General features: G+C 47.1%; 2 protein-coding genes and 1 non-coding gene across 11 annotated transcripts in view; 1 reads left to right on the forward strand and 2 right to left on the reverse strand.

Annotated features, from left to right (window-relative positions):
* Positions 1 to 1,794, reverse strand: part of LOC111851931 (solute carrier family 66 member 2) — a 37,711-nt gene extending 35,917 nt beyond the window's left edge. Inside the window, exon 1 of the mRNA XM_023827303.2 lies at positions 1,715 to 1,794. The gene's annotated coding sequence lies outside the window, so the exon portion shown is untranslated. The remainder of the gene's footprint in view (positions 1 to 1,714) is intronic.
* The window catches only part of LOC111851929 (DNA topoisomerase I, mitochondrial), a 47,825-nt gene continuing 24,731 nt past the window's right edge, over positions 1,001 to 24,094 (reverse strand). For all 9 annotated transcript variants that reach the window (XM_072698595.1, XM_072698594.1, XM_072698593.1 and 6 more), the window contains 10 exons: positions 22,006 to 22,193; positions 21,619 to 21,763; positions 14,314 to 14,457; positions 13,139 to 13,324; positions 11,287 to 11,355; positions 4,787 to 4,901; positions 2,048 to 2,175; positions 1,715 to 1,809; positions 1,382 to 1,531; positions 1,001 to 1,257 (listed from right to left, as the gene is read on the reverse strand). In XM_072698595.1, the coding sequence (XP_072554696.1) occupies positions 1,155 to 1,257; positions 1,382 to 1,531; positions 1,715 to 1,809; positions 2,048 to 2,175; positions 4,787 to 4,901; positions 11,287 to 11,355; positions 13,139 to 13,324; positions 14,314 to 14,457; positions 21,619 to 21,763; positions 22,006 to 22,193 (1,323 nt within the window). In that variant the 3' untranslated portion in view covers positions 1,001 to 1,154. The remainder of the gene's footprint in view (positions 1,258 to 1,381; positions 1,532 to 1,714; positions 1,810 to 2,047; positions 2,176 to 4,786; positions 4,902 to 11,286; positions 11,356 to 13,138; positions 13,325 to 14,313; positions 14,458 to 21,618; positions 21,764 to 22,005; positions 22,194 to 24,094) is intronic.
* Positions 9,686 to 9,798, forward strand: LOC111851967 (U6atac minor spliceosomal RNA). Its single transcript, XR_002840141.1, has one exon. It is a non-coding gene; the product is annotated as a U6atac minor spliceosomal RNA (small nuclear RNA).

Genomic DNA, 24,094 nt, shown 5'->3' on the forward strand with positions numbered 1-24,094 from the left:
CGCTGATAGGGAAATTTCAAGCTGAAGTCCAATAGCTCATTGTTTTGGAAACTGACACTGATGCCAATTGTTCAGGAGGCTCTGCTTAAATTAAAGGGACACCACCCAAATAAATTAGTTACATTCCAAAAATATGGTATTTATGTTTGGTAAGAGAACACCAATGCTATATTTTTAACTGTATACATTGTATATTTATGACAATGATAACAGAGAAGGGCTGATCATCAAGTGTGATCAACACTAATTTTCTGAGTAATTTCTTTTGATTTCCCACTGTCTGCATTGAATTTTCTTTTGGTATCAGACTCCTGTGTTACTGACAGCCTGGCATTTTTCTGCAGTGCTGTATCCTTTATTGGAACGGATTTGTTTTTCAGAAACTCTTCATGCTCTTCACTGTCTCGCCTAAGGTGTGCAATCAAATTTGTCGTGTTCAAATGTTTATTCGTAGATCCTCCTTGTGAAATTCTAGTTGAACAATGTTTGCAAAGTGCATTTCTAATGATGTTAAAATAATTCCACACAGAAGACATTTTTCTAAATGTTTAGTATGCCGGTGTGCAAAGCAATATAGTTTACCATTTTTTAAGGGGATTATCGGCATTAAATATCGGCTTTGTAATCATCAGCCGATGGCTGATTGTTGCTGTATTGGCTGAAACCATCAGTGCATCTTTAAATCTTTGGTACTTTTGAAACTGGAGACTGTCATTTGGCAATCGTTTAGCCTGCCATTATTCTACAAAAGTAGCAAATGATCTGTACTGGGAAAATTAATAAAAATAAAAAATATGACACTTTTATGAACCATTGATGGTCTAAGGGAAGATCTGACAAATCAAGTAAAATGCAATATCCTGCATTGCAGTGTAAATCTTTTAAAAATAATATGGGCAGATCTGCAGGGTAGTGAATATTTTAGAGTACAGAGTCTCTGACAGACTCAAATAAGCTTTCAGATCACTATAGTTCTGACAACCTATCGATACAATATTCATGACTTCAATAACAGACTTTATTAGGAATTTAAAGGAATATTTTCATACTATAAAATATTGATGAAAATGTTTAAAAATAAATAAAAATGCAATAAAACTGGAAACAGTGTATCGTGCATGGAAAATGTGATCACTGGACACACAAAAAGGCCTTCAGAACTCAAAGTCGGCTTCAGTCATGTCCACAGCCCAGGCAAACTTGTCTCTCTGAGTTTTGTTATAGATTTTCTCCAAGGGCACGTCCATGTTCTTGCACCTGAGAGAAGAGATGGGTAAGGGAGGAGTAAAACAGAAAGCCCTAAAAACGGGAGCATGAGGCCTGCATCCGTGCATGCCGTGCATGCCAGTTTTAATGCGCTGTCTGCAGACTTGTAACTCACCAGGCAACGCTGATGCGTGGGTCCAGGTAGTTAAGCTTGGAGGTGCTCAGGGCTACCTGCTTATTCTCCTCCCTGTCGGTGGCCTGCACCTCCATCCTCAACAACTGCTCCTCACATCGCTGAACTGTCCTCTTCTTCTTCTCCATCACACTCATACACACACGGACCATATCGTACTTTAAAAAGGGTGCAGCGCCCTCTAGCTCAAACGGGTACCACAGCTTTTAAAAAAAAAAAACTGCTGCTACAGTAGTTCATGATCTTTCACGGCTTCTCTGGTGCAATACCCCACCCCCCCAGCCACTGCCCCCCCCCCCCCCAAGTGACACTCACGCCAGCAGCTTCTTATCTGAGTTCTCCTTGGCTTCCTTCTTTGCCTGCTTCAGCTCACCCTTGGCCTGTGCCAGCTGCTCCTTTCTGCTGTCAATCTGTGAAAGACAAATAATGCGTAAGTGACACAGGACCTCAAGGACATACCAAAAAACAGGCAGATTTACAAGCACCACGTCACTTTCAGGATTTATTTTAGGCAGCCGTCTGCATGACACCCTCATTCACGGCTTCTGGCTTTTTTTTTTTTCTTTAAGCTTCTTTCTGGATCATTCCACAATACCCACCTCGCCATCTGGCCCTTTTTCTCTACTTTCCATCTCTGATCAATCTCACCTTGGCCTGCAGATTGGCCATGGACTGCTCGAAAGTCTTTGGCGGCGCCCGCTGGTGGTTGCAGAGAACTGCAACCGCTCGATTCGCCCTGTTGTAGCAGAGCAGTTTCTGGGCTTGATTGTCCGACGCTGGGATATTTGTTGGGGGGGCGGGGGGGGGGCGTGGTAGTGAGCGAGGCAGAGAGAGAGACAGACAGAATAACTGACAGTCAGAATTGACAGTGTAACTGCCTCAGGAGCAAAACTCATCAAGAATCAGCATAAGGCGGCCAGAGGAATATAGAAAAAAACCAACAGATTATGTTTCATTTCTTCAGGTGAAACTATGAAAAACTGACTGAAAATTTTTGAAAGCAGCAACTTGAAGCTTCATCACAGTCAGAAGCTGTAAGCCTTCACATTATATGTCTCTCTAGTGGTGCCACAAAAGGGAAGGACCAGTCGTTGCCGTGGGGGACACAACGCTTGCCTCGGATACGCTGATGACGACAACGTGTCAGGCAGAGATGGAAGTGTAGCGAGTGGAGGCTGAACAGCCGGTGAAGAGGACAGCGACATCCGACGGCACATAATTAGACCGCGGAAACCTACATAAATCTCACGCAGGCATTCGCTGTGCCAAACCTGACTGTGACCTATAGATTAACACACTCATGACAGTTGTTATGCAACCCAAAAAAAGGAAGCTTTACTTCTCATTATAAGCTTACATTTCAATGCATGCCCTTTTCAAGGCAGCAGCTCTTACTGGCTTAGTGTACTAAGAATTGTATGGATCTTACTGGTTCATACTGGGCATTGTATGCTTCTGATAAGGTGGTATATAATCACGGTCCCAGGGGCACCGAGAGCTGGCTTTAGTTGCTCCGAAGCTCAATTAGCCAGCCCTAACTAAGCTCCTACAAAATGCTTATCTGGGTGCTGCATCGGCCAGGATTCAGCAAAATGCATTGTGTGCTAATGCACAGGGTAAGCAAAAAATATTTATAAGTTTGCATGCCAACAAAATTACCTACCATAAATTGCCAACAACTGAATAATATTTTCTAAGTATTTAAAAAATGTCATTAGCCCACTGCCATGTATTAGATGGCATGTATTTAAAACCTAACAAATGTGTCAATTTATGGTCCATATTTCAGCTGAGTAACACAGTATTCCAACCAAAGAATGTAATGCAGTGCCCTCTGCTGGTCAGTCATTGGAACTTTTCATAGTCTGTAAAAATGCAGTGTTTTTACCCTTTGAAAAGAAAATGAGCAGGTGAATGATAACATGCTAGAGGTAATTAGCATTTAAGAAGCCAACTGGCAATACAAATGAGCTACTTGCTTATAAGAGAGCATCATTAAAATTTACTGTGTGTAGAATCTGACCTTAAGGGTCACCTGTCTGGTTAAGTAATAAGCATGTACATACATCCATGATTTCTCCATTTGCCAACTGTTGACTCAGCCATTAACCTAGAACACCTTATGTGGTAACTTGCCTCTTGATGTACATACTTGACATCTGCTCCTACCCTGGATTCCAACATATACCATCACTGTGCGGCATAACAGATTCGATTAATCGGCAGCAGCGCTGGCTCGAATTCGAGGAACCCGGTTCGGTAACCGGACTTCCTGAATGTCAGAGTATTACTAGCGAAAGGAGATCGGCATTATTAGGTCAAATCAGCCGTGGCCTTCATTTGTACAAACATATCATTTAGTCTTTATAGACAGAAAATTGTTTCCCCTAATTATTGCTTGCAGTCCAGCTAAGTGTTCTCTCCACAGTGATACTATTGTCTTATTTGTTTATCAGTATTTACCATTGACTGCTGTACTTGTATGCTGTATTTATTTGGTACTAATGTTCCATAGCAAGTAAGAATCTCATTGCTTTATGTGCATAACCTGATTTTGCACTTCATTTACCATATTGGTACATTGTTTTGCACAGTTCCCCGATTTAATCTTTATTATTTTATGTTTATTACTGATTTTCATTTATGCATTTATTGCCTTTTTATGTACATTATTCTTTGCTGTATCTTTCTGTCCTATTTTCACCCAGGGGAATCAATAAAGTTCCATCTCATCTTAAAATAAAACCTTCAGCCTCTTCATGTCCATTAAGAAGAAAAAAGGGTTAATGTGATCTTTTTTGTTTACAGAGGATTCTTCACATTCACTTGCATGAAGGTGCTCTACGCAGACAGAGCGTGTGGACATCACTGGGCAGATGGTCCTGAAACGATGAATGAGGAAGGTACGCCTGACTGTCCCACCTGTGAGTGGGCATGCCGCCACCATGATGTCATCCTTACTCCTAGTTTCATGCATCATTACCTTGGCTGCAATGCAGGGCAGGACTGCGACAACTACATGCACGAGGCGACAACCCACACGCCTGTGGAGGCATTAAATCGGCGCAGCCACACACATGGGCTGGCCCTCCTGCACCCTGCTGCCCTATAACCCCGACCTCTTACCCCCCGCCCAACAAAGAAATGGCAGCAGGTAGCATAGAGCAGGCACGTGCCCCCCCTTGCAAGCCATACCCCTCCCCCTTCGTTCGAGCACCTGACCCTTCAGTCTGTGCACAGCCTTGGCAAAGAGGTCAAACACACGTACCTTAGCAAAATATACTACAGTACAATATGCAGAAAAGGAGTTAAAAATAAACTGAGTATGAGTATCAACAAGCCAGAATGTGCGATACCAGCTATTAGCGATGAAGCGGAGACACAGACCGTTTGAGAGCTCTCGTAGCTGCTGCTGCAGGGTGATGGAGGCGTTGTAGGTTCGAAAAACCTTGGCGGTCAACCCAAGCATCAGAGAGCTGAGATGCTTGTTCAGCTCGGAAGTCTGTATGAAGGGGACAGAAAGGGGTCAGAAGTAAAGGTCACGGTGAATCGGTTCACATTTACATGTTTTGCAGACGCGGTAGAAGCACAACACCATACTTTGTCTATTTACTTCATATTGACTGAAAACTAAATTTTTCCTCAAATGAACAAACTCAGCCCACTGTGCAACGAAGGTGTCAATGACCGACCCAAGCACTAGATGGCAGTGTGGCACTGGAAACAAACAACATTCCGGTCTCTCCCCACTTGGGGGAAAGACAACTAAATACCTTTTCCATATTTGTTATTATTATCATTATTTAAAATGAGAAGCGGATTAAAAAGCGTATTACACTTTTTGCGAATCGCCTTCTTGATTTTAATGAACATCTCAAAACGGCAGGCTGGGCGTTGGTTTCTTAGGACTGGGATTTGCATGCATCAACCTTCCTTTGCAGCGTCTAGCTTTAATTACCAGAGGCACTCAGAGGGAGACGAAGAAACGAAGAAATAAATAAAACAAACGCTGGGACAAAGGGCCGCGGCTGTAGCGTGAAATAAGATCCGGGCGCCGAAGCCTTAAAATAAAGCGATCTGAAGGAAACGCAGGCCCCCCCAGAAGTCCACCGTCCACCTAACGGAGCGGAGGGACTCGGCCTCTTAACGCAGCCTCTGGCGAGAGCTTCCAGCCGCCCTCGGACCCTTTAACGAGACCTGGAATCCAGAAAACGGAACGCGGTTTCGTACATTTCGCACAAGCCGACGCATCGCCACCCGTCCTGAGGTGCCAAACCGGCACGGCTGCTCAGAACCACGCTTTCTGGGGCTGGGAAATATGCCCCTGCAAGCAGACACAGTCCCACGCCTGTGCAGGCCCAAAGGCCCAGCCCTCCACGCCAGCAGTGCATAGGTGCGCATCCCCAGCAGGGTCTCCCCAAAGCCAAGAGGTCATGGGGAGAGGGTGAATGGGTAACATTAGCATGCTCTGACTGGCCATCTCTCTGGCAGTTTCCTGGGACCTGGGTCGGCTCTTATCTGCAGGAGCACATGTCCACTGTGGCACTGAGGCCTCGTGAAACTCTGGATGACCGCACTGGACAACACGGGCACTGGGTGCCTGCCACCCGGACCAGAGGCAAGACATTGTGGCCAATCCCCTCCGCTCAAGGTCCCAATGATACCACGGTATCAGAACAGACAGGGAGGAAAGCTACGACCCAGAACCATGGCAATCTGAGATAAGGGTTTTTAAAAAGAAAAGCAAACACAAAAAACGACCCCAGGAAAGAACGAGTCCAACAGATGCCTGCAGAGTGCATTTTACAGCAAGAGAGACGGAAGGGGGGGGGTGCAGTCTGAGGATGCTGGGTGTGGGGGTGCCGCTCATAAGGAAACCTTTCTAAAATCTCTCCATGACATTTAACTCCCTCTGCTGCTCTTAAATAGCAGAGCGGCGGCCTGAGCTGGGGCTGACGTGGAAAAAGCAGACGGAAGAGCGACGTTCTGCATCTCTAATCCACCTGTAGGATCTGACTGGGCCAGCAAGGCTGTTTGGTCATAAAAAGCAGTGCAGATAAACTGATGGGCTTGCCCAGCAAATTCAGAGCAAGGGGGCATCGAGCATTCCTGCTGCTAATGCCTTCCAGGGGATCCAGTAGCCCTGTACCACCAACACCTTCCAGGTGATCCAATAGCCTCTGTACCACCAAGACCTTCCAGGTGACCCAGGAACCCCTATATCACTAATACCTTCCAGGTGATCCAGTACCCCCTGTACCACCAACACCTTCCAGGTGATCCAGTAGCCTCTGTACCACCAACACCTTCCAGGTGATCCAGTAGCCTCTGTACCACCAAGACCTTCCAGGTGATCCAGGAACCCCTATATCACTAATACCTTCCAGGTGATCCAGTACCCCCTGTACCACCAACACCTTCCAGGTGATCCAGTAGCCTCTGTACCACCAAGACCTTCCAGGTGATCCAGGAACCCCTATATCACTAATACCTTCCAGGTGATCCAGTACCCCCTGTACCACCAAGACCTTCCAGGGGATCCAGTAACCCCTATATCACCAAGACCTTCCAGGTGATCCAGTAACCCCTATATCACTAATACCTTCCAGGTGATCCAGTAACCCCTATATCACTAATACCTTCCAGGTGATCCAATAGCCTCTATACCACCAATACCTTCCAGGGGATCCAGTAGCCCCTATACCACCAATACCTTCCAGGTGATCCAATAGCCTCTATACCACCAATGCCTTCCAGGTGATCCAGGAACCCCTATATCACCAATACATTCAAGGTGATCCAATAGCCTCTATACCACCAATGCCTTCCAGGGGATCCATTAGCCCCTATACCACCAATACCTTCCAGGGGATCCAGAAGCCTCTATACCACCAATGCCTTCCAGGTGATCCAATAGCCTCTATACCACCAATGCCTTCCAGGTGATCCAGTAACCCCTGTACCACCAATGCCTTCCAGGTGATCCAGTAACCCCTATACCACCAATGTCTTCCAGGTGATCCAATAGCCTCTATACCACCAATACCTTCCAGGGGATCCAGTAGCCCCATATCACTAATACCTCCCAAGTGATCTAGTAGCCCCATATCACCAAAACCTTATAGGTGATTTAGTAGCCTCTGTACTACCAATACTGTCCACGCAGTTCCTAAGAGAGGTTGTCAGGATCTTAATCATTGACTGTGCCCAAACTACAGATCATTCACAAACTGAAAATGATACACCTCCATTCAGAAACAGACTGTTAACTACATTTTACCGGGAGTAGGAGGCCCAGGGGCCGCTAATTCTGCCACTGCCAGGTGTTGAGGGGCCCCTTGTAGCTATAACATGCATGAATGACCCTACATGCGTGACTGATAACATACAAGAGAGCTACGAGGCAAGCGATCCCAACGTCCTTCACGTCATCTTCATCATGCCACCTGCCTGATGGTCACATACCAATTCATTAAAAAACTACTGCGGAATTCCCAACAGAGCCGGGCAACAATTCAATGGATGACGGCCCCGCAGCCGTCCCATTGCCAAAGAGCTTGGGTGCACGCGATGGCACAACACCCCATAATTCCTACTTAATTAGACAAATGGGTAATACATATTAAACAGACTGTGTAAAAACGGCAACGGCAGGAGCGAGATTATGTTCCGCCGCGAGTAAATAACGGGAACTGCACTCCCAGGCGTATTCTCCGTGGAAACCAGTAGGCCCTACCAAATGGTCAACACACATTTAAAGCGGCCCATATTATTCAGCAAGATTACAAACAAACATGGCTCTCATCATCTATCCATGCGACATCAGCCATTGGTAACATCCAGAACAGGAAACCCTGAAAATTCAAAAATTACCATTTTTATTCATTATATTGTTTATGTTTATATTTTTGATCTAGGAGATCCTCTGCATTTACAGCGATATTGTGGAGTTTCACTGATCAGCTAAAACCACAAATTGTGATGATGGTGAATACATTCACATTTACATACTTAGCGGCCACGGCTGACGGAGTGACATACAAAGTGAGGCAGGAAGCACATTGCAAACAAACGTGCAGCATCCACAAGTTATGTGGCTGACGTTTGAACATCAGACGACACAACAAGCAAAATTACTTATGCTGCGGTGTTTCAACTCTAAAAATTTTTAGGCGATTAACAACTGCAGAAAGCAGGGTTAGAGACACTGTGCTGAAACATTAGCAAATTAAACTGGCTCATTTCATCCAAAGTTTGAGTGACAAGAGGTGGAGGATCAAAAGAGTACGATGACCTACATCAGCTGCCACGTCTCCCCTTCTTTATCAGATCTTGAGAAGCGAATGAACACTTCAAATAAGGAAACATCAAGGTCCAACGGAGAAGAAAACAGCTTTGAAAACTAGGATAAATTTTTGGGAGAAGCAGATTCTCATTCATGTTTGACTCGTGACAAAATAAAAATAAATAAATAAATAATTGATATGCATGAAGATGCCTTCTAAAAAAATCTATGTGCCACTAAACTTGAGGCTGTCAGACTTGTCAAGCAGCTCCTAACAGCTCTTACTCAATTTCCAGTGACACTGGCAGACAGCACCATTATTTGCTGATACTTCCACCGCAGAGCTACAAGCGCCCGACTATCTGCAGATGGAGATAACCGATTTGCAAAGCAAACAAGTGACCGATGCCAAACCACGTTGGCATCCAACATATCCGAAATTACATCCCCAAAAACCAGCACTGCTTTCTGGCAAAACAGTCTGTTTGGAAGCACTTAAGGTGCGTAAACAGCTACTCTGTGCGATGGGCTGGCACATAACACTGCACGGACTGCGTGCTCAGTATCTTCAACAGGCAGCGTGTGGCTACAGCTGTGCATGTGTCTGTCAGCGGCCCTGGTTCGCAAAAGACAGTTTAGTTTGGTAATGCAAGAAGGAAAGTAGGCGACGTTCCTTCCTTCCGTGATGCAGTGGCAGTATTCAGTGCATATGTGCAAGTCATCGGAAGTTCTCCCGGTTATCTGACTGAGTTGTTGACAGGAGTGGGTCACAGGCTAAACACTTTGTGACCCATAATCACCATGTACTATTTCCATTTATTTCGCAGACACTCTAGTCCATAGTGATGTATTTTCACATCTTTTTGGAGAATTCTGAAGAGCCACAAAGATGCCGACTCAGCGTTTTTCATGTGCTCCATAAGCAGTTGATATAAGCCCAGGTGTAGCAGTTTTCAGTGCTGTGAGACACATATAAATATATCCCCATTATCTTCTGTGCTGTGTGTTTGAATGGGGGAAAGGTTAGCACTCCCCATGACAAACATGGAAGAGGACCTAGTGACCAGTTAGGTAATTTGGGTCCAGAGAGTAATAGTCCAGACCAGGATTTTGTTCCAACCAACCAGTTGATCATAAAGAGTCCAGGTTACAGAAAATATAACCGGTTGGTTGAAACAAAATCTTGGTCTGGACTTTTACTCTCTGGACCCGAATTACCCAACTCTGCTAGTGACCGTCAACATACATATGTTTAAGCCACTGTCACTTACGTCATGGCATCTCTAACCAAGTTTTTAAGAGGGCGATGTGAGTCTCAGAGTTAAGAAGCCATGTCTGTGATCAGAAGGTCACTGGTTCGAATCCCAAGAGCAGACTGATTTCACTGTTGGGCCCTAGTACAAGGCCTTCAACTCCCAGTTGGTTCTGGGCCTGTCAGACCCTGCATTCTCAATCGAATGTCGATTTGGTTCAATAAAAAAATGTATATATAAATGATGGCCGGTCACGTCTTTTTGAATCAAGGTGAGATGAGCATTTTTACACACACTGTTCAGCACTGCCTGCCTGAATGTTTCCTTATCTGCATGCCAGCTGCCACCGGTCCCTCTACTGCTCTGCATAATGAAAGTTAAGCGAGCCTATTACTCATTTCGCCGTACAAGTTGAAACACTACGAGTCAACGGACATATTATATTAGCATAAAGTGATGAAACAGTCTTTGCAGTTGCACTATAAGCTTGTGCATGGCGAGAGAGGAATTACCCCCAAACACCTATTACGTACTAGCATCAAATTTTGGGCACCAAATTCTGTCTGATCAGACAGGATGATCTGATACCCAATGCATGATCTATGTATCGACTTGCACATTCAAATTACATTTGTTTCCTGCTCATTGTGTACGACGACATGCCACAATTTAACTAGCAACCTGGTTCCATGACATTGTTTTGTGCCACATAAAACCGCATTTAACGCACTGACTCTGGAAGGCACTATTAAAACATCACATCATGGCTCCTGCTATTTCTCTTGAAGGGTTACTCTGTCATTTAGTGTTTAAGACTGACCTATAAACTAACAGCACAGGAGCACAATTCCAGACGGCACTGGGACGGAGAAAACCACCCTGCTTCATACCTTGGGTCACAGTGGCCAGCCTACATAAGCCAAGCATTGTGGACTGACCTCCTGATAGGCAGCAAGACCACTGGGAATGCAGCTCGGACCAGCCATGCTGAGTGGAACACTTCTGGTTTCTTACATACATTTTAATTCAGCAGAAGCCGTTATCCAATGCGATGTACAATTGAGAAATTTGGGTCAGCCAGTAGCTGGAACAGCTGCGGGTTGAGGCCCTTGCTCAGGGGCCCAGTGGTTAAAATCACTCTTCTGACCCTGGGATTTGAACTGGAGACCTTCTGACCATTGGCAGATCATCCTAACCCATTGAGCCATACACTGGCCCCAATTAGAAACAGGTCTGAGCTTATTCTACCTCATACCCTGCATCTGTTGACCCCCAAACCCAAACACGGCGTTCACACCTCACCCTAGTGAGTGCCAACGTTAACGAAGGTGCCAATGTGATAGACTCACGGTGAGACGATCAAACAGGTCATCTCCCTCCTGTTTATTCTCCATGAAAAGCTTCAGATTTTTGAAGACCTGGGAAAAAAAAGGTCACGTTTGCATTAGAGAAGGTAATTTCACTCTGGGGATCCCAGATGCTGGCTGTCAGACCTGGACTCACCAGCTCTCATCTGTTTTCCCAGCTCATAAAGAGGTTTAAAAAAAGAAAAAAAAAAACTCCTCAATTATTCCTTCAATTATATGTGACATTTCAAAGACACCCTGTTTCCTTCGTCTCCTAGTAAACCAGACAAAACATTTCAGGGAACTAATTAATCTTACCTGATGTGTTGCTTTTAAATAATCTAATTTGAATAACAATTAGACTTTGGTGGGGGGGGGCAGCTGAAAATGCTGTCTGGTAGAAGCTGACTGATATGGTTTGTTCTCGATTTATATGAATTTATATTTTAAGTTGGAGCACCAATACTAAACATATGTACAGTAACCAAGTTTTTTGCTACATAAACATAAAGATTAATTCCAATAATTCCATCCATATTCCAGTTGGTTATACAGTGCAGGGTCATGGCGTGGGGGGGGGTCAGTGTCCAGCATAAAAGGCATGGGTGCATTCTGGATTGGATGCCCGGGCACACACACACACACTCGCACACACCACGGGCAATTTAGAGACACCAATTAGCCTAATTGCACATCTTTGGACCGCTGGAAAATGAGAAATCCCATCCCGGGAGATGTGAGGGATCAGCCCCCCCCCCCCCCCCCGACCACCAGACGCTTGACTTGTAATTCCAGTAATTTATAAAAACACATATTAATCCAGACAACCAAAGATATGTAACACCAGGCTTAGCAAATTGTTTGCACAAGGTATAGATGCCCATCTGTAGTGATACTGACCACATCTCAGGTCCGGCCTAAGATGCGGCTACTGCACCCTGCAGGCCTCCCAGTGTTACTGCGGATTCACACGCTCCCACAAACAGGCTGAACACGCGGAGCAGACAGAACCAAACACACCGGCCCGAGCTCGACCCGCCAGATGAAAAGATGCTTATTGACGCCATCAAACAGGCGTTCCATTTCTACTCACTCATCAAGACTGGAATTAAGATGCTCTCAATTATATTTGACATTTCCGAGCAGTTGTGTTTTCCTTTCTCCAAATAAACCAGCTAAAATACCCTGGGAACTAATTAATTTTATCCATTGTGTTGCTTTTAAATAGTCTAATTTGAATAACAATTAAACCTTGAGTCAAGAAAACTAAACAGCACAGGAAGACATGCCTGTCAACTAAGGCAGTATCTGGCTTCAGTTCGGAAATCATTCCAGGCAAATTAAATGCACCGTCCCGAGTTTAAAAATAAAAACAGTTTGCTTCACGAGCGATAGGTGATGGAGACACAGAGCGCCTTCCCGTGTGTAAAGGCGGTGGATACGGAGATCCGCTGCTCTGCTCCTGTAGGGGAAGACTCTGCTATTTGCCATCTCCGCAGAGCAAACGCACACACGCTCCTCAGTGTTTACACGCAAACGTGGGCGCAGCGAGCTTCCTCGATGAGAAAGTCAACGCGGCATAATTAATTTCCGTTATCAGGTGTGTAATAAAATTAAAATGAAATTTGTCATTTGTAGAGATATTTTGAGTACAGGTACATTGGAATGCTTCTTTTCACATATCCCATAATGCTCTCTTTTTGAGACACATATACAGGTGAGAGGTAATCTTGGGGTCAGCAATTTATTAGACACTCGTAAAATAATCTGGGCTCCACTATTGTACACAGCATTAGCATCTCATTAGCATCTCATTAGCATCTCATTAGCATGATCCGGTCCAGCTGAGCCTCACCTTCTTGGCCACGGGCACTTTGTTATAGTAGCGGATGCAGTCTTTACCCAGGAAGTCGAACTCCACCACGTGTTGGTCGCCGTCCAGCCGCTCGTGGAGAGCGATGTGCTCCACGCGCAGCGAGCAGCAGCCCACTGTGTCCGCCGTCTCGCCCTCCTCCTTCTCGTTACCCGCTCTCAGGGCCAGCTGCATGGGGGAGGGGTGGGCCAAGTTGACGAGGCTTGACTGGCACTCGCACAGAAAACGGGCCCCGCTCGCCCCCCCGCTCGCCCCCACGCGCACCCCTGCACACAGACCCACAGACACCTCACTCAGACACAAATAAAACGCGACACCAGGGCGCGTTTCCATTCGACACATCACCCACAGCAGATAAACACAAAGCGAGTACAAACAGGCAGGCCTGCCAGGCATAATTCCCAGGACAAAATCACTTCAGCCAGGCCCCCTCACCCCTAGGCTGTCCCCTAGACCCCCCCCCTCCCCTCCAAGCCCAGGAGAACTTCCTCACTTGTCCCCCTGAACCAGCACACCTGCATGCAGAATCACCTGTACAATTAAAGCAAGGGGCCGCCTGACGTACGGTCATTGCTGCCTTTGCCGTCTCCGTCAGGCCCAAGCAGACCCTGTTCAGCCATGGAAACGTTCTCACATTTATAGACCTATTCAGGAGAACAAGGACATCCTGGTGCCCCTCTTGGCCAGCACCCCCCCCCCCCCCCCATAATCTCTATGACAGCGTTTCCCAACCCAGTTCGCGGAGATCCCCAGACAGTTCACATTTTTCCTCCCTCCCAGCTCCCAGTACACTGGGTTGGGAAACGTTGCGTCTGTCGTCTTAATACATTCGCACATAATCATCCTGACGCGAGTTCAGCTTGTTCCGTCCTGGATGTGGCGGCATGTAAGGGCTATATTTCAGCTAGTGAGCTGAACCCGAGTCATGTTCATGTTTGGCTAAATCCACGACGGCGGCACAGCAGACTTCCGAACCTTAGAGAAATAATCAGCCTAGCGGGAGACAGGGGCATGCGAGATGTGCCGTTTCTACACTTTGCATGTTGGATGCCCGTCTGGTAAAATCGGTGTATTTTAGGGATACACTGGGCAGGAGACACACAGGCCCCAGGCCTGTCTACACCCGGCCGGGTACCGATGGGCATCCGCATCATCACCTTGTCGATGAAGTAGAGTGCCACGGCCCGCTGCCGCGTTTTCATCTGTTTGGACTTCAGGTCCTGCTGGTACTGGGAGCGGATCGAATCCACACAGGTCTTCAGCTTCCGGGCCACTTCGTACTTCTCCCAGTCCTTCTCACCCTGAGGGACCCATGACGTCACTAAAAATTGTCACATACATCAACCGCGTGTTTTTTTAATTTTATTATTATTGCTTAATTGACATCAAACGACATTCAAAAGCACATCAGTCGCCTTTATGCATCCACAAACCAGCCTCTCCACTCCACTGTTTACCGTTGGAGCATCAGTCACTTTTCTAATGCCTAATTACTGCTTTTGATCAAAATAGTGTGTTTCTGTCACGGCAACCAGAGCTGTGACAGGTGGCTACAGGCTCAGCAGGCAGTGAAACGCCTCCTCGTCTAAAACGAAGGCGAATTTGTCAAGGTTTGGATACTGAAGGTTACTTATTAATCAAAACATTTCATCAAGGGCAACTCCTGCCTTAACAGCTTGTAGGCAGCAACGCTACGGTGCTCCTGCCTTAACGTCCACACCTGGCTAACTGGCACCGTCTCTTTACGTCGCCGTCACCGCTCTCGTTAAAAGACATTCGTCTCAGACGGGCTGCCAAAATGTGCCGCCTTCTAACAATCTGTCATTGTTACGGCCCCCGCAGGCAAAAGGATGGCCGCCTTTACGGGGCGACGAGACGGGAAGGACCTGGAAATAGCCCCGCGTGCCCTGGCTTGCTGGTCACTTCCACTCATTTTCAGATGGCTTCTCCGTACGTGACCTTCACAGACGGCAGCACTGACACGCTGCCAGCGTTCCGGTTCAGTGGCACGGCAGCTGAAGGTGCCGGCCCTTCGTAGGATGATCTCCGCAGCAGCCCTGAAGCTGCCATCAGAGTGCGTTCGCCCTCTTCACCATGCCCACTGGATTAGACCGTGCAGAGCATTAACGCAAACAATTCATACGTCTGTCGTAGGTGGGTGTGGGGTCTCTCCCAGCTCATTCAGCAGGAGTTTGCACGTAGTAATGAGAGTTACAGTGGGTGGGGGTGCCGTGAACGCTCTATCACCGCCCGGATTAGTCTAAAGGAAGGCCAGGTAGACCAATCACTGCCTGACAACACGAATATCCCACCCAGGATTTTAGGGATCCCCCCACCCTGAACAACAGTGACCTGTACCTACCCCTCCCAATGCATTATATAGACATTATTGATATTCCACTGCAGCACTTTATCAGTTTTATGTTCTTTATCAACTGTTGTCCACTTGCCATTTTCTATGGTCCCATTGCACATATTTACCTATTCTTATTTTGCATTGTCTTAAACTGCACTACTCTGTCCTGCACTGTCCTGTTCTGAATTGCACTGCTGTCTGCCCTCTCTCCCTGTGCCCCACACTGCAACTGTGACAAGAATGTCACTGTGCTTACACTGTAGAAGCACATATCTGAATAAAACCACCTACCTATGAAGGACTGAACGCCAATTAGAAACCTCACAGTAGGAGAAACAGACAGCAATAAGTTAGTATTTTAAAAAAAACACGCTAAACACGACATTTAAAGGAATGAAAGTGTGCAAATTAATTAAAACTTTAGTACAGTGTTCCATGTTCTTTCAGGGTGCAATGAGGTAATATCAGGTGTGAAACACCTCAGGCTGTTTAATTATCTCGTTACCTTCTGTTGGTGAAGAAACGTCACGGATATAAACCAGAATAACTTAACCTTCAGAAAAAGGGGTGGGGGGGGCTTGAATAGACGGAGGGGCAGAGGGGAGTGATAAGGAGAGGAGGAAAAGGGGCGTAGATAAAGAGAGGAAGGTAAGGAGAAACCACATGGAGAGACTGCCACCATGTCTGTCACGGAGCAGAGTGACGCTCCATCATATGGCCTGTATGTAAATACGGGGGGAGCACAAACTGCGGGTAAGTGACACTCTTTATTGTGGGGGGGGGGGGACACAGACAGCACAGGCTAGTGTTTCCCAACCCAGTCCTCGGGGAACCCCGGACAGTCCACGTTTTTGCTTCCTCTCAGTTCCTAGCGCACTGGTACCAGGTATTCAGTGTTCCTGATTGGCTGGGAGTTGGGAGGGAGCAAAAACGTGGACTGTCCGGGGTTCCCTGAGGACTGGGTTGGGAAACACCGGCACAGGCTACGAGCCAACAGCTACATCACTCAACCAGACGCAACATATCTAAGAGGGAGGCCGCATGGATTTCACCTGCATTCTTACTGTACTTTCATACAACATGTGATGTCTCGATACCCCCTCCCAATTTTGAAAGCGATTCCGCCATCTCTATGGGCCAACCAGATAGGAAAGAATTGCATACATGGCTGTACGTCATAGAAAGGTTTTCACTTGTGTTGTAAGCCAGAGCTGTTCTTTTTCAGAGAATTTTCTTTACACGATCTTTCCAGATGAAACAGCTGACACCCAACCACACACACACACTTTTCATATATTCCTATCACTCTGGGGACTCTACATTCATTTCTATGGGCATAACCCTAATCCCAACAACAACAGACCCTAACCCCCACCCAGCCCTAACCTTAACCATAAGTAACCAAGCAAAATACAAGACTTTTTCCCTTTTTAGTTTTTTGATTGCAGTCACAGATTTTTGAAAAACAGAGGTTCTCCTTGTAAGGACCGAAAAAATGTCCCCATACGGTACAAAGTCACAGGTAACTCCAGTCCCCACAATGTAATAATTACAAACAAACACACAAACACACACACACGGCGTGACCCAAAGGTATGTGGAATGTGTAACATAGACATTCTTTTGTAGCCTATAGTTTGCTCAGAAGGGCTCACAAGACAGACAGGACCATGAAATGCTTAAAGAGGGAAGAAATATCAGCAGAGACTGATGTAAAAGTGGCCACTTTACTAGCTACACTTAGCTACCACCAGGGCGGAGCTATTTTTACCTTTAGAGCCACATCGAGGGCAGAAGAGCGTGTTCACAGGGGTCTGTCTGCTGAACAGAGCTGCTATTTTTGCGCTCGTGTCCTTCCTGTTAGCTTTAACGAGCCTGCCCATTCTCCTCTGACCCGTCTCATTAGTGAGGTGTTTTCAGCCACAGAACTGCCACTGGCCAGGTGATTTTTGTTTATTGCTCCCTTCTCTGTAAACTCTAGACCAGTGGTGGCCAATCTTATCCACAAAGGGCCGGTGTGTATGTGGGTTTTTGGGATAACCTGTAGGTCAGCTGTTCAAACCTAGGTGTGAGGACTCTTCAGCCAATCAGTCCTCTAATTAGTAATTTAGGGAGTTGCAGTGAAAACCTGCATGCACAACGGCCCTTTCTGCTCTAGACACTGCACTGCGTGCAAGTCCCAGGAAAGTGGCGGTTTCTGAGATGCTGGCAATCAACAATCACAGCACATTCAACTCACTTCCATCAGGCATCACAGCCGTCGTAATGCTCAGCCAAACAGTAACCGAACCTTTGAATACATGCTGTATGTTTTCAGTTTCCACATGAATGGCTGTCTGACGGAACAGGATGGTTGCGTGAACAAGCAGGTGTAGCTAATGCACCGAGCCCCCAATTGTGGGTATGTTTCAGCCAAAGGCGATATTTACTTACTACCTAAGGGCCCAGAGAAGCTTGCCCCAAGGACAGAAAAGTAAGTGCTTTACCGCCCCCGAACATCCAGATCAGGTGTGAGGGTCCAAGGCCTGGCCCCTGCGGTAAATTAAACCTGCACTCTGTTCGCTCTTTACTGGGCCCTCTAACACAGCGATGCGGATGCCTGCATCACACAGTGTTTATGAGGAAAAGCGTGCGCACACACACACACACACACACACACACATACATACACACGCACACACACACACACATACATACACACGCACACACACACACACATACATACACACGCACACACACACACATACATACATACATACATACACACGCACACACACACATACACACGCACACACACACACACACATACATACACACGCACACACACACACATACATACATACACACACACATACATACACACACACACACACACACACACACACACATACACACGCACACACATACACATACATACACACGCACACACACACACATACATACACACGCACGCACACACACATACATACACACACACGCACACACACATACATACACACGCACACACACACACATACATACACACGCACACACACACACACATACATACATATACACACACACACACACACACACACACACATACATACACATACATACATACACACGCACACACACATACACACGCACACACACACACACATACATACATACACACACACGCACACACAGGTATGCAGATATACATGCGTACAGGCGCAGACAGACAACCACAGACACATACAAGCACACACTCTCACAGACAGAGAGACACTCTCACAGACAGACACACACTCTCACAGACAGAGAGACACTCTCACAGACAGAGAGACACTCTCACAGACAGACACACACAGAGATGCAGTCTCACACACAGGAACAGATTAGGCCCAGTACAATACTGGGGGGGGGGGGGAATCATCACATGACAATAGGGCAGTGTAAGCATCCAACTGGAACAAGCAAGGTGACGAACGGCTGGGAGCGGAGGAATGGAGGCCATCAGAGAAACAGGCTTCCCAGAGTGAGCGCGTGTGATGGAGCGGAGATGCTGGAGCCACACGCACAGAGGAGTGTGAGGTTATAAAGCACAGCGCAGAGGTGCAGGCCAGCGCAGGGCTGTGTGTCATCGCAGCGCAGAGGTGCAGGCCAGCGCAGGGCTGTGTGTCATCGCAGCGCAAATAACGGCTCTGCCGGCACCACTGGACCAGCTCATGCCGACGGCTTTTCCAACAGCTTCATCTCAAGTTCTCTTAATGGCGTCATTCGTGTTCATAACTCAGAACCTGCTGACATCTTCAGCAGATTAAAGAAGTCCAGTTCTCCAGTATATGCTGGAGGGATTATTACTCACACCAGTTGGTAGGACATCTGGGGATCCCACGGAATGGTGCACAGTCAGCGGCCTTGGAAACAAGGGTTTTGGTCTGTCCTAGCTGACCTCCAAGACCCACAGCTGAAGAGGTATGACGGTGAAGATGATGCTTGTGAAGCCCTGACAGTCACTGATATTGCCCTAAGTCACACTTCAACTAAAATTAATTCCAATTATATACTGTAACTGTATAGAAAGTGTCTCATAAGCACTCAGGTATGAACACCTAGGGGGTATATCACTAAGCAGGATTTTTCCATTAGCCAGATGCAAACTTATGCAAAATATAAGGACTGTCAAATAGGAATACCTGTCTTCTGATTGGGCAGTTTTCACGCTTGGCTTAAGTTATCCAGCTAACTCGGAAATGCTGCATGGTGGAATACACCCCTGGTAGTGCAGTCATCATGTGACTTTCTAAACAGGAAGTGACTGGCGGTGTGGCATACCATAAACATGGCCCAAGGGTATTAAGACTTTAGAGTTGGCCCTAAACAGGCAGGAGCACAGACCACATGCTGAGACACCTCATTTTCATTCTCAGCTCAGTTCCCTGCGGTTACCGCTCTGTATACTGTGTGAATTCATGCGTTGCTAATTCTGGACAGTAGTGCAATATCACAACATAGGAGTCTAAATGTGCACGCTGTGCACACGGAAAATGAATAAATTAAAATATTTTAGTGATCACTTTGGAGACTGGCAGAAGGTGTGTGTAAAATTTGAGATCCATAGTTAGCATCTATGTCCACACTTCTGAACTCCAATCTTAATTCCCTTAATTACTACTGTAACAGGCTGATTTTTAAAAATTAATATCACGTAACAGATTGCTCCGTTGGTCATTCTGAAGATTGAGTGTCCAGAACAGTCAATAGGTGTCATTACATGTGACAATGACCAGACATTTTCTCTTCCAGCGCTGCAGAAATGATAACCACAGCAAACGGGGAAGTCACATGGAATCTATCCCATCACTTAAAGCGGCGGCACCTGGCAGGGAACACGGCACACGGAACACGGCACACGGCACACGGCACACGGAACACGGCACACGGAACACGGCACACGGAACACGGCACACGGAACACGGCACATAGCACATAGCACATAGCACATGCCACATGGCGTTATCTTTGGGTCAGCAAAAGAGTACAAGGCGGAAACCCAAAAAGAAAGAAAAAAAAAATCAGCGATACAGCCTCCAGCCGTAAAGCTCCGATAGGGACAGCAGAGGAGGACATGAGATGGTTATCGACAGCCCTTCAGGGAAGGAATTCAGCATCCAGTGGGACATAGGTCAGCTCCGGCACGTGAGGTTGCGAAAAAGGGGACTTTATCCCTGCTAAAAAAATGTAAACAGATCGGCATTGAGGTGTGGAGAGCGGACTCGTCTTGTCCATATTGTATTTGGTTCATTTCGAAAGTCCCAAAAGCCACAATCTGTAGCAACAGCAGCATCGCTCCTGTGCAAAATTTCAAAGACTTTGAGTATTGGAGGCCAATGCTGTTTCTTTTTAATTTTATTTCCAGTTAAAATTACAGGAAATGACGTTCGTTTATTCTATACTACTCTGTACAGTTTGCTGCAGGTACAGCAGAATACAATTAGCCATCTTAAACAGGCACCGTAACGGATATAAAAAAAATATAGCAACCATGACAGAATCTGGCTTCATCATGATATACTTTTGCCCATCCCTGGCTTGCCTGAGACTTTCATCCAGAGCATTTTTTAAAACCATATTTATACTGCTGAGTATTTTACTGGAGCAGTTCAGGTTAAGTACCTTCCTCAAGGGAACTAGAGCTGGGACTCTCGGTGCCTCGAAACCTGTGTCCCTAACCAGCACGCTGTCCCAGGCAGCTAAAGGTGACCTCAAAGGTACAGTACAGAGAGCACTGCACTGTTGGGTCTTCTTTCAACATACTTTTAGTGTTTCTCACCCCAGTCCACTGGGATGGGTGGGAAGGGGGGGGGGGGGGGACACAGACAGCCCATATTTTTGCGCCCTCCCCCCTCCCAACACATCTGTACCAGGTATTTGGCGCTTGATTGGCAGGGAGGGAGCAAAAATGTGGACTGCCTGTGGCTCCCCAGGAACTGGTTTGCGATACACGCAGGTAGATCTTCCCACACATACTTAAATGCTACAGGCTAAGTGGTATATCAGTTAATGAATGGCACAGACCAACAAACCGGGTCCATTTTGCCACCAGCAACCCGCCAGTTTACCTGCCCGCCAGCCTTACCTTCAGCTTGGAGTTGGCGTTGAGCATGATGTACTTGCACGACCCCTGCACATTCTCCGCCCAGCTGGCCAGCCACGTCACCGTGTTGTCGTGCCGGACCTCCTTCCATTGGTGACCCATGGGAGGCTCGGGGACGTGGGAGTCCCTGGGGGCGGGGGGTGGGGTGTCAGAGCGGGATCTGAGTCAGTTTCAGAATTTGTCCCACATCACACCCTGACAGCATAAGAGGATGGGGGCATAAGAGGGGCCATAACTCATATAGATGGCCAATGGTATGCTTTGAATTGGTAAGTGACAGGGGAGGGGCCACACTTCAGGGTCCAATCAGCTATCAGATGGAGGCCAGTGCCTCTGGCCCCGCCCCTGCCGCACAGCTGCCTCCCTCACTTGCTGCAGTTGATGATGATGTCCTCTGGCCTTATCCTCTTCTTGAGCATGCCCTGCTTGGGGTGCTCCCCCCGACCACGGAACAAGCCCGGCGGCTCGATCTTGAAGTTGCCGATGCGCTCGCGGTGGCTGTCGAGAACGCAGTAGCCGAACTCTTCCACTATCTTCTGATTGGCCTCCTTGATGATCTGGGGGAAGGGGGGGGGGGCAGTTATTCTGGCAAACATGCGCTTGAGTACATCATGTTATTCCCAGTCTTCTGACAAATAACGCAACGGCATGCTTTAATTCCATCATCTTATTTAAAGACCGCAATTCATAAAACCATAAACCTAATCCAGCTACTCAAACTACTAAACTAATTTCCGTCCGACAGCCTTATTAGTGGCTTATAACTAGCCGAAAAACAGTCCTTAAATCAAGAGTCAACAGTCCTTAAATCAACAAAATTGTGCCCAAATGCTCCGCAGCACCGCAGTAAACAGGAAGGCAGGACGGCTCCTATAATCAGCCATCACCCATAACAATCCTCTCACCTGCGATCCATGACAGCGTTCCACATTCTCACATCACGCATTCAAGTCTAGTCTCGTCCTCCCCACACCATCACAAAGTATTTGCAAATAGAATTAAAATTACCCAAAACACAGTCCTGCAGATGAAGCTATCAGGGACTACCTGGTTTTTAATGGAACCTTACTAACCATCGGTATAAAGATTTTATTATTCACCAAGTTTACTCGAGGGATTTAATCATGCGTCTTGGTTGTTAATGGGTGTGTGGCTCAGCAGGTGAGGCCTCTGTGCCTGTGATCGGAATGTCACAGGTTCAGATCCCATCCTTGGCTGAACAGTCCCACGTCCACTGGGCCTTTGGGCAAGGTCCCTAACCTTACGATAACCCCAGGGGCACTGGATAAACTCTGACTGCAAGCTTCATTCTGAACTGCAAGCTTCATTCTGAACTGCAAGCTTCATTCTGAACTGCAAGCTTCATTCTGAACTGCGTGTGCACATGTCGCAGAAGAGAGCAAGACGGGATGTGTGAAAAAGTAACGATTTCCAATGCACTTGTGCGGATGGCAAATAAAGATCCATCTAATCATTTAGAGCATGAATAAAGGCATTAACAGGGCAATCAAGCAGGCCAGCTCTGCAGTAGGGTTGGAGCTGGACACTGCAGAGGCTCAGCAGACATAAGGGTGGGGTCCAGACCACAGGTTATAGGGGTCCAGACCACAGGTTAAAGGGGTCCAAATTATAGGGGGGATAGGGGGTCATAACCACCCCCCCAAATAATCAAATCAAGCTAATACAACTGCCTGGATCCCCTAAAACGGGTGGAGACCTCAACCCCACAATGCTCAACCCAAATTTATGCCCTTGGTCCAGACTACTCTCCATAATGGGCAATAAAGACCACACCCTCAACAATGATATCATAGAGACGAGAGCGTTCAGCTCCCCCCCCCCCCCAAAGCAAAACTGGGCACTTCAGGTTTCTTCATTTACCCACTGCCATGTGAATACACAATGCTGTTCCTGCTCACAGCACTCCTGCGCGTATGGATGTACACGACAGCGCCCCCACCTGCATCTCCTCTCTGCTCATATTGCGACGGAGCCCCCACCTGCATCTCCTCTCTGCTCATATTGCGACGGAGCCCCCACCTGCTTCTCCTCTCTGCTCATATTACGACGGAGCCCCCACCTGCATCTCCTCTTTGCTCATATTACGACGGAGCCCCACCTGCATCTCCTCTTAGCTCATATTGCGACGGAGCCCCCACCTGCATCTCCTCTTTGCTCATATTGCGACGGAGCCCCACCTGCTTCTCCTCTTTGCTCATATTGCGACGGAGCCCCACCTGCATCTCCGCTTTGCTCATATTGCGACGGAGCCCCACCTGCTTCTCTTTGCTCATGTTACGACGGAGCCCCCACCTGCTTCTCCTCTTTGCTCATATTACGACGGAGCCCCCACCTGCATCTCCTCTTTGCTCATATTACGACGGAGCCCCACCTGCATCTCCTCTTAGCTCATATTGCAACGGAGCCCCACCTGCATCTCCGCTTTGCTCATATTGCG

Source organism: Paramormyrops kingsleyae, chromosome 13 (assembly GCF_048594095.1).
Source record: "Paramormyrops kingsleyae isolate MSU_618 chromosome 13, PKINGS_0.4, whole genome shotgun sequence".
Lineage (NCBI taxonomy): Eukaryota > Metazoa > Chordata > Actinopteri > Osteoglossiformes > Mormyridae > Paramormyrops > Paramormyrops kingsleyae.